Here is a 13,833-nt window from a genome sequence, read left to right as displayed (position 1 = left end):
GACTTGACTTTTTATCAACGGATATAATTGCCTCAAAATTATATACATGTATATTCTAATTTGTCCAATACGAAAGGAAAAAAAAGGTTCCCCTTTAGGTGCGTCTTGCCCTCCATTTTATTGACCTTTCCTCTCAGTCGGTCTGTTGTTTTATCATAACAAAGTGAGTACAACTCACTCATTTTCTTTGATGTTTTTAGAACGATCACCTTTGGGTGATCAGTTCTCACGCAATAAATGTTTGATTAGAAGATGACGTCACTCAGGCCTTTGTTATTGTTTGTTGCCATCAGCGTTTATGAGTAATGCTCACTGAACTGTGTTAACTCGACTATAAATGTTCATGGATACACACAGTTTTGTGTGTTGGTCCGTTATACTTCCGGATGGCAATGTTATGAAGTTCTTAGCCAAGCACATACTATCTATAGATAGTTCGAAGATGACGTCACTCATGTCTTTGTTATTGTTTTTTGCCATCCGCGTTTATGAGTAATGCTCACTGAACTGTATTAACCTGACTATAAACGTTCATGGATACACACAGTTTTGTGTGTTGGTCCGTTATACTTCCGGATGGCAATGTTATGAGCTTATTAGCCAAGCGCATGCTATCTAGAAACGTTTTAGGTTACACGTAGTTTTGTTTGCTGGTATATTTCATGTGTTTATTATAACGGGCGTCTTACTGTCGGTAACAACGCTATGTCCGAGATATCAGGGAAAGCGCCAACACTAAGCCATTTTCTACTGAATTAATCAATCTTACCCGATTCCTAAACTACGTTCCTCTTATTTCACAGATCACCAATAGCAAGAGGAGCGTTGGTATCAACTTAAAATGAAACCATAACAATAATTTCTATTATCCACGGAAGTTGCTTCGACCAACGATCTGAAGAACTTTTTAACGATCTGAAGAACTTTTTAACGATCTGAAGAACTTTTTAACGATCTGAGGAACTTTTTAACGATCTGAAGAACTTTTTAACGATCTGAGGAACTTTTTAACGATCTGAAGAACTTTTTAACGATCTGAAGAACTTTTTAACGATCTGAAGAACTTTTTAACGATCTGAAGAACTTTTTAACGATCTGAAGAACTTTTTAACGATCTGAGGAACTTTTTGAGCTTTTTTTTTTATATAGAGCAATATCCACTAAATGTGCTCAAAGCGCTTTACAAGGGGTCCCTGGTCAACAGCAACATTTAACATGTAGGACGGGACATGCCTGTTAGGCGATATTACAATTTTTCGGACAAAGACAACGCTGTTAACGGCCAGGTACTCATTTTACACCTGAGTACGGTGAGAGAATGTGAGTAAAGAGTCTTTTCCAAGGACTCAACTATGTGCATAGCGAGGTTCGAACCCAGGACCTTCCGATCCGAAGTCATACTACTAGACCACATAGCCGCACAAGAACATCCTCTGCACTGACTTCAGTGTTTTGTTGTTTTTAGGTTTTTTTTTGGTCTTCCGATGCTTTTTACAAGATTGTGTCTCTCTCAGCAATTCTGAATATTTAACTATAGGTTAGTATGCGCTTGGCTTAGAAACTCATAACATTGCCATCCGGAAGTATAACGGGCCAACACACAAAACTGTGTGTATCCATGAACGTTTATAGTCAAGTTCATACAGGTCAGTGAGCATTACTCATAAACGCGGATGGCAAAAACAATAACAAAGGCAAGAGTGACGTCATCTTCGTTCTATCTATAGGAAAGTAATTATTAAAAGAACAAAAGTCGAGAATTGTTTTGGTGTGTATAAAACATGGTACATATTATTTTATTTTCAGTAAATTTTCATTAGACAAGAATAATCATAATATAATACATAGAGTAATAATCTGTAATTAAAATAAAATCAACAACATATAACTTTGTAATGTTGTAAATGAGTCAAAACACGATGGAATATCAAAAACAATCAAACAAACAAAAAAAAACCCAAAAAAACTAACAAAACAAACAACAAACTAAAAGAGATTTTACCATTTAAAAACTCACAACAAACACTCAGTAAATATAATATGTTACTTCTCAACTAACGTTTCTAGCTGCTCATTCATAACATTTACACAGATATGTAAACATTCCTAAATTAGACCATGCATTTTTTGGGGGTCAAAAATATCAAATTTGAATGAAGTTTACGTCTTCGAATCGGGGAAATGAATTTAGTTTTCTAAAGTGCAAAAACCTCATAATCATTTAACTTCAAGTTCACATTTTGTGAGTCGATTAGTAATAAAATTGGAATGGACATTTTTCCACAAAATACATTTGTATTATAGTAAACACTGCTTCACCACTTGTATGTCATATGAACAGCAGAAAGAAAAAAAAGAAAGATTGATGACGGGGAAATCGCCATAGACCAACAAACAGAAACACACGTTTATTTCAAGAGCAAGCTATCTATGTCTAGTCAGAGACTACCTAAAACAAAATCTACCCATAGGGAATGAGATTAGCGGAAGAGTAGCGTCCCTTGATTGGACGTCACCCATAGTCTGTTTTGTTTGTTTGTTGCTTTAGGTCTCTTCCAACACAATTGAGGTTATATGAGAGACCGCTGAAACAAAAAAACAAGCAATCTAACAAAAATACATAGTACAAATGTAAATCAAAATCATAACCTAAAGATATCATAAGCTAAATTATAAATAACCAAGAACAAACAGGCAGAGGATTTACAGAAAAAAAAATATCCCCTGTCAAAAATACAATCACAAACCAAAGAAGCAGGATAGGCTAGTAAAGAGAAGAAGAAACGACATCACTATCGGATCGTACACCCATGCGAACATCATAGGTATATGATTCAAGGGTGATGCTCCCATCCAACCACCCGCTCCCATAGTCTGTGACGTCACCGGCGGAAAAGTTATTAGAGAGAGAACGGTCATGTCCTCGTGAGGACGAGAGACGCATGCGCACAACCAACATGACGTTCTCTCTCTAATAACTTTTCCGCCGGTGACGTCACAGACTATGGGTGACGTCCAATCAAGGGACGCTACTCTTCCGCTAATCTCATTCCCTATAGACATCCGTTTGGACAAGACTCTTCTACTTGCCAATTATAACCTAAACTGATACACATAAAATAAAGCAAAATATTAAATATACGTTGTTATTATTAGATATAACTATAAATAATGAAACTAGAATAGTGTAAATTTGGAACTTCACTCAACATACATCTGGATTGCATAGATATATGGTCAGGTATGACGTCACAACCATTGATGATGTCCCAGATGTAACCCTCCAAGTCAATCCGGTAATACGTCAGAATGGACTCGATATGTACAGATCCACGAGTTTAAAGGTCAAACTACGTCATAAGAATTGGGACACGAAAAGTTTGAAAAGTTGTAGAAATAAAATCCTCTTTCTTCAATCAAAGTCTTTGAAGAGAAGAGGAGGAGAAAGAGCTTTCAAATTCAAATACAAAATTTGAAGATGTGAGCATTTTGTTTTCTTATCTAAGGTTTTACAATATAGAAAATATCCATTATTTTAAAAAAATCAAACCATTATAATAGGAACCAAACAGAACATTCCCATACAGAACCTCTCCATTTTCACTCTTTCGTTAGCATTTTTTCTCCTGTGGTCTTCATTTGATTTTATCTCTAATATGATCGAGTTTGAACTATCAGATTTCCATCTGGACACAACACCATTTTGACGTGATGGGTTACATCCATGTATTATGCTTGTCGTTGTTGTCATTTCATATGGTATGTTTTTATCATGGACCATTCCAGTCAACAATAGGGTAGGATTCATAAATACACACACACACACACACAAACACACACACACAAACGTACTATTACTGCTGTGCCCTGGAAAACATTTTTAAAATAAAAAATCAAAATACATAAATAATAATATGGTCAGGCTTTACGTCACAACCTTTGATGATGTCACAGTTGTATTTAAAAATTTGGCCAGAAAACTATTCCCTCAAATATCGATCGATATAAATGGCGCTCATCTTGGCAAAAACTCTCAAACCTGGGACCTTGTGAGGTATTCCATAAAGTCCCAGGTTTGAGAATGTTTGACATGGTAAGGGTAATTTAAATCGATCGATCTTTGAAGGACGAGTTTTCTGGCCAAATTTTTAAACTCATGTTTTTCCAGAGTACGACAGTTAACTGGTCAATGGTCAGATCTTCAACCTTAACTCACTCAACCCTAACACCAACTATATCCGTAGTTTACCCGGGTTACTTTTACCCCATTCCTATTTATCACATTTTTATGAGACAAATTATACGCATATCTAGTATCAAAGCCAATGTTTTTAGTTTTGCATGTTAATGGTAGTTGAATAAAACTATCTATGTAGGTAAATGCTCATTTTTAATACATTTTTTTCCAATTTTGAAATGTAGCAAAAGTCTCTAGGATTGAGTGAGTTAAAAATTTTTGTTTTAGAAGTTTGAACAGAAAGCAACAATCTTAAATCAGATCCAAGATAGAGGAAAGGAAAAAAGAAAAGGTCATAGGATCGTGAGAATAATTAATGATGAATAGAGAGATTTGTACTTACCAGAAAGATTGAAACTGAGAAAATCCATTGAATGAAGACAGAGAGATGTAAACCAAACAGCAATCCACTCATGTCTAGTTATTTGATAAGTCACAAGTACAATCAAATGGGTGAAATATAAATATCAACAATCATCAATAACATACAGTCGATTACGGTACATACTAAACCAAAGAAAACAAATGACATCTTTAAAATTTTTTAAATAAAGAAATATCCACCTGTCACCCTTTCAGTAAGAGATCCAAGGCAGGACCCTGTCAAAACCCAAAATAACTCATTCCATAAGAGTGACACAGATACACTACATATACATATGTGACCGACTTCATCAACCTGGTTTTATGTCGGAATTAACAAAGTGAAGGAAATTTATCAGAATTAGAAAATTTAAGTAGTTTTTAAAATTGAAAAAAAAAAAATTTCAAGACAAAAGTTCTTATTCTTTATGAAGGCATTCATTTAATTAAATTTTATATTTTAAACTTAATATTAAACCATCTCAAATCGGTTTTATGTCGGATTGTCGGATGATTCACATGCTGAAGGATTGAATTTAAACTCAAGAAAATTTGACCAGGATTAACTTGATTTGTTTTGTTATTTTATTGAATAATAAATAAAATAAATAAAATAACAAAATAAATTATATTCATCGATAAGGAAACTGAATTTAGAAACAGAAATAACAGTTTCTAAAGGAGTGAAAAACAAAACAAAAATCTCATGTCGTCCTCATTTTAATGTTCAACAAGTCACTTTCCGACACCTAGTGCATCAGCCTACATGATACCATTTTGAGTCCATGGGTCACATATGTAATAAGATCAAACAATCTCAAACTAAAAAAAGACAACATTTTGTTCCATGACAGTAAAAGACAATAAATTTGGCCGAGTCAATCCGTTGACACACAGAGGTTGAAAACAAAAGCAGAGGCTGTCATGTCCATAATATCATTCAACAGGGTAAATAGTTTATTTCTCTTTCTCTCCATGTCTGTCTCTTACAAACAAAACATTTCATAAGAATTGAATTAAATAAATAGAAATTTTAAATAATGTAAATATCTTGTTTAAGTACGTGGAATACATTGAATAGATTGTGTTACAGGTACCACTGTCTGTAACATTCTAATCGTATAATATCAATTATCTTTTCAATTTTATTTACTGTTGGCTGGAGAAGGGTTTTGGGCCCGAAACATTTTGGTGAAGTATTTTGTTCTTTTTTTTTGAAAAGCTTTTTATCAATTCTTGTTGAATAATATCCTTGATTATCACAATGATTGACTGTGTCTTTATTTTATGTCTTTTTCCTCAAAGAAGGACGTAAGTACCTAAATTGTTAGTTGTTCTTCCTTGTGTTTTACAGGCCAGGATCATTTTTAAGTCGTATTAGTAGATCAAAAAATAATCGATTTGAAATCTCAATCATGGACTCACAACGTTACTTCAAAGTCATATGATATCATTTCCTTCATGTCAATTACAGCCAATATGGTAACTTTGACACAACTATTCCGTTTTAGTTATGTGGTTTGTCTACAAACTTGAAGCATGACAAATATTTATGTCCAACAGCCAATTTCAAATATAGAAAAATTACATATCTAAAGTCAACTTTCTTAATCTGAGAGAACCGTTAGTAACAAATAAAATAAATAAATAAATAAATAAATAAATTGAATTTAAAGCCTTATTATGAAAATTGAGAAAAATAATTCAGACTCTTAATCCATAGCATGACTGATATTTTTCATTTTTCAACTCCAAAATATTCTGAATTTTGCTTATTTCTAGACTCTATTGACTATTTCTATTGACTCAATATTTACTATTCACAATCTAATTTACACCACATAATATACAATGGAGGTGGTCACTCAACTTACATAATTTAATTCTGATGAAGTGAAAAATTGATCAATCTTCAAAGTGATATGTAGTATTTTAATTTTAAATGAAAATTTCATTTGGTGAGATTTTAAAAAAAAATCAAACTAAATTTTAAAACATGAAAAGTTTTTTAAAAAATTAAAAAGGCACAAAATAATATTTTAGAAGTCATGCCATGCCTTATTATGAAACAAACAATAAATCAACAAGGAATGTCATTCAAAGTCACAACTTTTAGAGAAAATCTCATTCATAACAATCACAACCAAAACGTTTTGGACGAGTCATAACAATCAATCAATCGACTAAAAAAATGAAATTTTAGAAAACCTTATACAAAAGTGACACGATGCTTTCAATGGTGAAGGATAAAGTTTGCGTAGTTTCCAATTTCAGTGAAAAGCTTCAATCTTAACACTCTTAAATCATCATCTATCTCCAACCATTCATTCTGCGCTTTCTTTTTTCTTCATAAATTGTTTACAATTTTAACCAGATCACATTGAAAACTCACAACAACAATTCTATAAAATGCCACAGAATGTTTATCAAACAATACACATACCTGACATCGTTTTTTAAAAAAAAGAGATGTAAGAAAAGCTCACTGGAATGTGTGTGGTTTAGGCAGGCTCTCTGATTAATCAAATTAATAATATCTAACATGAACAGGACATGAGTTTGGTTTCGTCACCAACATTGATATGTCACATATAATATAAAATATAGTTTCGACCATAAGATGTCTGGAACAAACTCATTGGAATGGGACAATAAAAACAACAACGTTGATACTCATAACAACAACGTTGATACTCATAACAACAATGTTGATACTCATAACAACAATGTTTGTTTTTTTGTTTTTAAGGGTTTTACGGCGCTTGCAACACATTAAGGTCATATCAGCGCCAGTAAAAAGGAAGAAAATGGGATAGTAAAAAGTTCTAGAATTACAATAAAGCATCCAAGAAAAGGGAAGACAAAGGGGAATTGGTTCAAATAGGAAACAGACGTAGATTCCAAAAGCACTCTATCAAAGTACTTAGTTTGAGATTACCTAAAAGTCTCATCCAGACACAAGCACAGGTCCCCGCTAAGAGGAACACACTCAAATGTTTTACAAATCATAATATATAATATAAAGAAGGCATAATACAGTGCATAACAGAGAGATGATTTACAATGAAAAAAATATCATCTCCCAAAACTAACTATACATTCGACTGTTTTCCTCTCAGCCAGGACCAGGACAAAACCAAGTAATCTCATTCCAAGACAAAGACAGAAAGCATGTTGGAAAACAGATATAAGGGGATAGAAGACACAGTGTGTAACAACAACGTTGATACTCATAACAACAACGTTGATACTCATAACAACAACGTTGATACTCATAACAACAACGTTGATACTCATAACAACAACGTTGATACTCATAACAATATTTATTATACGGCAACATAATCATCAAATATCAAATTTTCAATGTCAAGAATCGAGTTGATAAAAGCTCACGGTACAAGTGATGACTGATATTTTTAATTTTTCCAACTCCAAATTACTCAGAATTTTGCTTGTTTCTAGTTTTGCACTTGCAAGATTTTAAGGTCATTTAAAAACAACAACAAAAAATGATAGAATATTTATAAATTACTAGCACCCCCCCCCCTCCCCCCTAGCTCTCCAAAAAACCCCCCCAAAAAACTGGCCCCAAAAAGCGAGACCCAAAGGACTTGTTTCAACAAAACTAAATCCAAGAGTGACTTCTCCATGTGACCAATCTTACATATATCAACATGGACTGTGACGGGGACAGCAATAAGCCTATACACGTGTATGAAAATCCTTTATATTCATCATTTGAGTGACCAAGGCTTGTATGAACATGACTTGTATAATTTATTTACAGAGCACAAACCTGCAGCACAAAACTCTCCAACAGACCAAAGACTTTGTGAGATTTTGGCCTCGATTCTGCCCCCCCCCCCCCCCCCCAAATTAATACACAGCGACTACCACAAAAAAGGAATCAAACACTGAGTTGAATTCAATCTTATAAACAATTGGATTATTTGTTTACTTGAGGACTACTTACATTGACTCGCTTTTCATTTACTTTTGATCGTCGTCACATTGTATCGTGACGTAAAATTTTTAAGCTAATGACGTCATGTCAGGCTATAATCTAACAAAGACTATGGCTATGGACAGTAGTAGGCACAAACAGAATCCCAAATCAAAAGGGACTGTTCATTTACACATAGTGATAACTTAGATAACAAAAGGGACAGCTCATCTACACATGGTGATAACTTACATAAAATCTTCAATTTGTGCAAATGCATTGGCTTATATAAGATCGGAACTATCATTGAAAAACAAATGCAGTAGAAATGGGAAGTCTTAAGAAAAGTGGTTATATATATATTTTTTTTTTTATCTCCAATTCTTACTGTCATCAGTATGCATTTATAAATATATGTGACCAATTGTCTCCAAACGGTATTATGTCAGGATGGGTGCGCTGTTTAAATTATATATTTTTTTTAATTTTTAATTAAAATAAGTTTCTCCTCTGGTGATTTTTGGAAAACATTTCCTCAACTCCACCTTAGAGCCTGATGTCTCCTGCTAGCTGGGACTGTAAGCCCATGTGGTAGTATGCTTGGATCGGGCCATCAGTATAGGTCTTGAAATATATAAGTGATTTTTGTTTCTCAAATTCCAAAAAAAGGCCGAAATCTGATCAGTTTGACCTTACACCCCAGTTCTTTTTCTTTAATTTTACATTTATTGTTTGTTTTTTAAGTTTTTAAGGGTTTTATGGCGCTCGCAACACATAAGGTCATATCAGCACCAGTAAAAAGGAAGAAAACGTGATAGTAATAAGTTCTAGAATTACAATTAAAGCACATAAGGAAAGGTAAGACAAAGGGGAATTGGTTCAAATAGGAAACAGATATCCATTCCAAGAGCACACTGTCAAATAACTTAGTTTGAGATCACCTAAAAGTCTCATCCAGACACAAGCACAGATCCCACTAAGAAGAACACACTCAAATGTCATTTCGACATAATACCAGTTTGACACCATAGGTCACATATTGTTTTGACAAGAGAGTATACAAGGTATCAAATTACATCATATAACTGTAATATAAATACAGGGGAATGGCAGGAATGTATGTCCATATTATATAACATAACAATGAAGGAATAGCAATCGTTATAGTCGTCGTTATCATTGGGATAATAGTCAATAGTAAAGACGAGTTTGAATAATACATGGATTTGGAGGAAGGCTAAGACTGGATGGGTGGGTGGATGAATGAATGAATGAATCAATCAATGAATGAATGAATGAATGACTGGATGGGTGGGTGGATGAATTAAGGAATGAATGAATGAATATGTGGAAAATGAATAAACAAGTGATGGAATATAACAAAATAAAAAATAAAAAAATAATGATGATGATGATGATGATGACAATAGCGATGACTGCAATGACGATAATGATGGTGATGACGACGATGATGGCAATGATACTGCAGTAACAACTTAGTCTTGTAACCACACCGCCATATCTTCTATATACAAATCATTGTTGTTCTCATTGTGGAATACGTTGGTTGCAATGTTTAAGTTTTGATTCAAGAACTCTCAAAATACTTATCATACACAAGAGCAATACTGTCGTACTCTGAGAAAAAAAAAATATTTTAAAATTTGGCCAGGAAACTCGTCCTTCAAATATCGATTGATTTAAATGACCCTCATCATGCCAAAATAAACCTCTCAAACCTGGGACTTCACAGTCCCAGGTTTGAGAGGTTTTTTTGGCATGATGAGGGTCATTTAAATCGATCGATATTTGAAGGACGAGTTTTCTGGCCAAATTTTAAAATTTGGGTTTTTCCAGAGAAGGGCAGAATAATAGTAATAATAACAATTATACAGGGAATGCATATATTCAAATTCTTCATTGTAAAAAGAACACGGCTATTCATTGCGTTTAAGTAAAAACAACAAAAATTACTCAATTTGCATTTTACTTTAGTCGGGAGGTGCTGTAATTACTCGTGCAATGGCTGTAGGTGCACACAAGCATGCACAGCACACACACACACACACACACACACACAGACCAACACACAGACTGTCACTTACTCACTTTCTCTTTTATCTCTCCTTCCCAGTCTCCAAAATTTGAACAACAAAAAACCCCAACTCCTCACACAACTCCAAGCCATTTCACCATACCATGATAACATCCATACAAGTGACAGCCTTACCAAGTATCATCAAATAAACTTATTTACAATAAAAATCTTATAAAATGTTGACCAATGACAGGCTCCTTAACACACTCTTTCCACTTTGAGGCATCATTTGGTTTGCGTAATTTCACTTACATCCAAATTCATGCAACTGTGTACCTTATTTCTCCTTTAATAATTGCGATTAGCATTAAAAAAAAAATTCCCCCTCCTCCTCCCTAAAGGGTTATATATATGTAATAAATACTAGAAAATAATGAGTTGTGATTATTCAACTATGTTCTTGGAAAATGGTAGATTTAAGCTCAGAATAGGAAAATTTCATATATGTATTTTGTTTGATATTCAACTCTATCATATTAAATACCTCAGCAGTTTTGAACTCAAACTAAATTTCTATATCTTTTTTGTCACCGATCTCTCGAGCACACAAAGCCTGCCAAACATACCATACACACACATACAAACATGCAACAAAACTCACATCATACACATTTTAAACTCATGCAAAATCACAGACACACATCCATCTCTCAATAAAATAGCATTCTCTATTCACAGGTTAGTTTTTTTTTTTTTCTTTTTGAAATTTAAGTTAAATAAGTCTTTCCTCTGGCGGTTTCTTGAGAACGTTTCCTAACTCCACTCTAGAGCCCGATGTCTCCTGCTGGCTGGGACTGTACGCCCCTCTCGTAGCACGCTTGGATCGGGCCGTCATGATGAAGGCTATTAGGATAACTGGGGAAATTGGGTGGGGGGAAAACACAAAACAAATTAATTATTAGTTCAATAGGCAGCCAGGGGGGGGGGGGGGGGGTCTGATAGCTCAGTTGGTAGAGTACTTGCTTCACAACCAAAAGGGCTGTTATCGATCCCAGGTTTAGTTGAAACTTTTTTTTTCTGACATCAATCCTTTCCTTCCTGACCAGCAAGCAGTGTGTGTGTGTGTGTGTGTGTGTAGGGGGGGGGGGGGGGGGGGTGAAGTGGCCAAGTGGTCAAGGTATTGCACTGTGACTGAATTATCTATATTCCTTCGTGGAATGCCTCGGCGACGATATCTTATAATGTCCTGACGAAAGGACATAATTTTAATTTTTTAAATCAATGATTGGATAGCTGGTTCTGTAGGATCCAGCCAAAAGTTTATTGGATGGACTGGGTTTTAAAAAAAACCCAAAATACAGCAAACAACTGCTATTGACAATCCAGTGCTGTATAAACTGGAATAAACTCACACTCCATAGGCTTATGACTCTGAATTGCTACATGCAATATATTATAGGCAAGATTAAACTTCTCACTAAATGTGCACAGTTTTACAACTGTTTTATTCCAAATAGAAAAAAACTATTAAGTTATTCATCAGTAAATAATACCATCTGAAAGAAGTTAATAATCATCAATAAATGAGGCTGAGACATAAAATTTTTGTCACGCTGGAGTCAAAAAAAAAAAAAAAAAAGATTGATTTATCTTTAAAAACTAGGATCTTATTTTCATCACTTTTTTCTGGGAGGAATTAAGGAAATTAATTCAAAGTCTGAGAGACAGACTGACACCAATCGGAAATAAAAAAAGGGATGAAAAAATGTAGATAAAATTTTACAATCATCCATTAACTCTCTCCTAACCAGCTATTTTTAGAATTTCCCCCGAAAATTCATTCCCACTCAACACAAGAATAGACTTTTTTTTTACTCAAAGAAAAAGTAACAAATGGGCTCTACAACACAGTGTTTAGTATTTATAGCTGTCATCAAAGCAATTCTTTGAATTTTGTGATGTACAAGAGAAATCAGAATGAGAAAATTGTCGGTTGCACCGTAACGAATGTGATGATTTTCCTATGAGTGGTAAGGAGAGAGTTAAACAGTTCAAATTCTTTATCAATTGATATTAAAAGGACAAAAAGTGATCTCATCAGGGTTTATTACTAATATAAACAAAGTCACTTACTGATGATGATGATGAACAAAACACTGCCTATAATAGGACCAAGGATCAAAGCCATATCAGTATCGTCATCGTCTTTACTTTTAGAAGGACTCTATTGGAGATTAATGGGGAGGGGAAGGGGAGAGAAGAAATAGAAATATAATAGTTGCAATTATTACGATTTCCCTGTTAAAAGAAAAATGCAATGTTTTTAATTATAAGAACTCATGTAAGTATTTGGGGAATGTCTATGTACACATATTTAATAATCTGATTGCTGAATTCAATCATGAGTTTGATTCAATATTACTGTAATGATGATGATGATGATGATGATGATGATGATGATGATGATGTGTGTGTTGTGTATCTTAAAATTCATGAAAGCGAACTGTGTAGTATGGATCCTCCAGTTAAGAGGCTACTATAACAACCACCAAGAAGAAGGAAGACACAAAATAATGATCATTGAGAATTTGATTACTAAGTATGTGCGACTATGTGGTCTTATGATACCACACTCGCCTTCGGATCGGAAGCTCCTGGGCTCGAGCCTCACACTCGGCGCATAGTTGAGTCCTTGGAAAAGGCTCTTTACTCACATTCTCTCACCGTACTCAGGTGTAAAATGAGTACCTGGCTGTTACCAGTGGTCCAAAAAATTGTAATATCGCCTAACAGGCGGCATGTCCTGTCCTACATGTTAACTGTTGCTGTTTGAACAGGGACCCCATGTAAAGCGCTTTGAGCACATTTAGTGGATATTGCGCTATATAAAGCTCAATTTTTTTTTAAAGTTCAATTTATTCATTAAACAAATTTTAAAAAACAAAAAAAAACGTAGATCACCTTTTCACAGTTGAATCCATCGTAACCGTCCGAACATTCACAATATCCCTGATAAGACCCATTCTGTGTCTTGTTCTTGACGCACACACCTTGGTTGCTACACGTTGAGTTGTAACAGGGGTCATCGTGTTCACAGCGATTGCCCAGGTACTTGAGGCCACAGTCACAGTTGAAGCCACCATCGTTGTTGGAACAATTTCCTTTGTTACAGATGCCGGGGATCGAGGTACATTCGTTGATGTCAACATTGCACGTTAATCCTGTAAAACCTGAGAGAACACGTGGAAA

General features: G+C 34.4%; 1 protein-coding gene across 9 annotated transcripts in view; it reads right to left on the bottom strand.

Annotated features, from left to right (window-relative positions):
* Positions 1-11,216: 11,216 nt before the first annotated feature.
* Positions 11,217-13,833, bottom strand: part of LOC144979825 (uncharacterized) — a 147,990-nt gene continuing 145,373 nt past the window's right edge. For all 9 annotated transcript variants that reach the window (XM_078926967.1, XM_078926968.1, XM_078926971.1 and 6 more), the window contains 3 exons: positions 13,546-13,814; positions 12,718-12,808; positions 11,217-11,499 (listed from right to left, as the gene is read on the bottom strand). In XM_078926967.1, coding sequence (XP_078783093.1) covers positions 11,357-11,499; positions 12,718-12,808; positions 13,546-13,814 — 503 coding nt within the window. In that variant the 3' untranslated portion in view covers positions 11,217-11,356. The remainder of the gene's footprint in view (positions 11,500-12,717; positions 12,809-13,545; positions 13,815-13,833) is intronic.

This window comes from Berghia stephanieae, chromosome 9, assembly GCF_034508935.2.
Source record: "Berghia stephanieae isolate SIO BIC M18660-M18661 chromosome 9, UCSD_Bste_1.3, whole genome shotgun sequence".
Taxonomy (NCBI): domain Eukaryota; kingdom Metazoa; phylum Mollusca; class Gastropoda; order Nudibranchia; family Aeolidiidae; genus Berghia; species Berghia stephanieae.
Note: the sequence above shows the minus strand (reverse complement) of the source record. Positions and strands in the feature narration are given on the sequence as shown.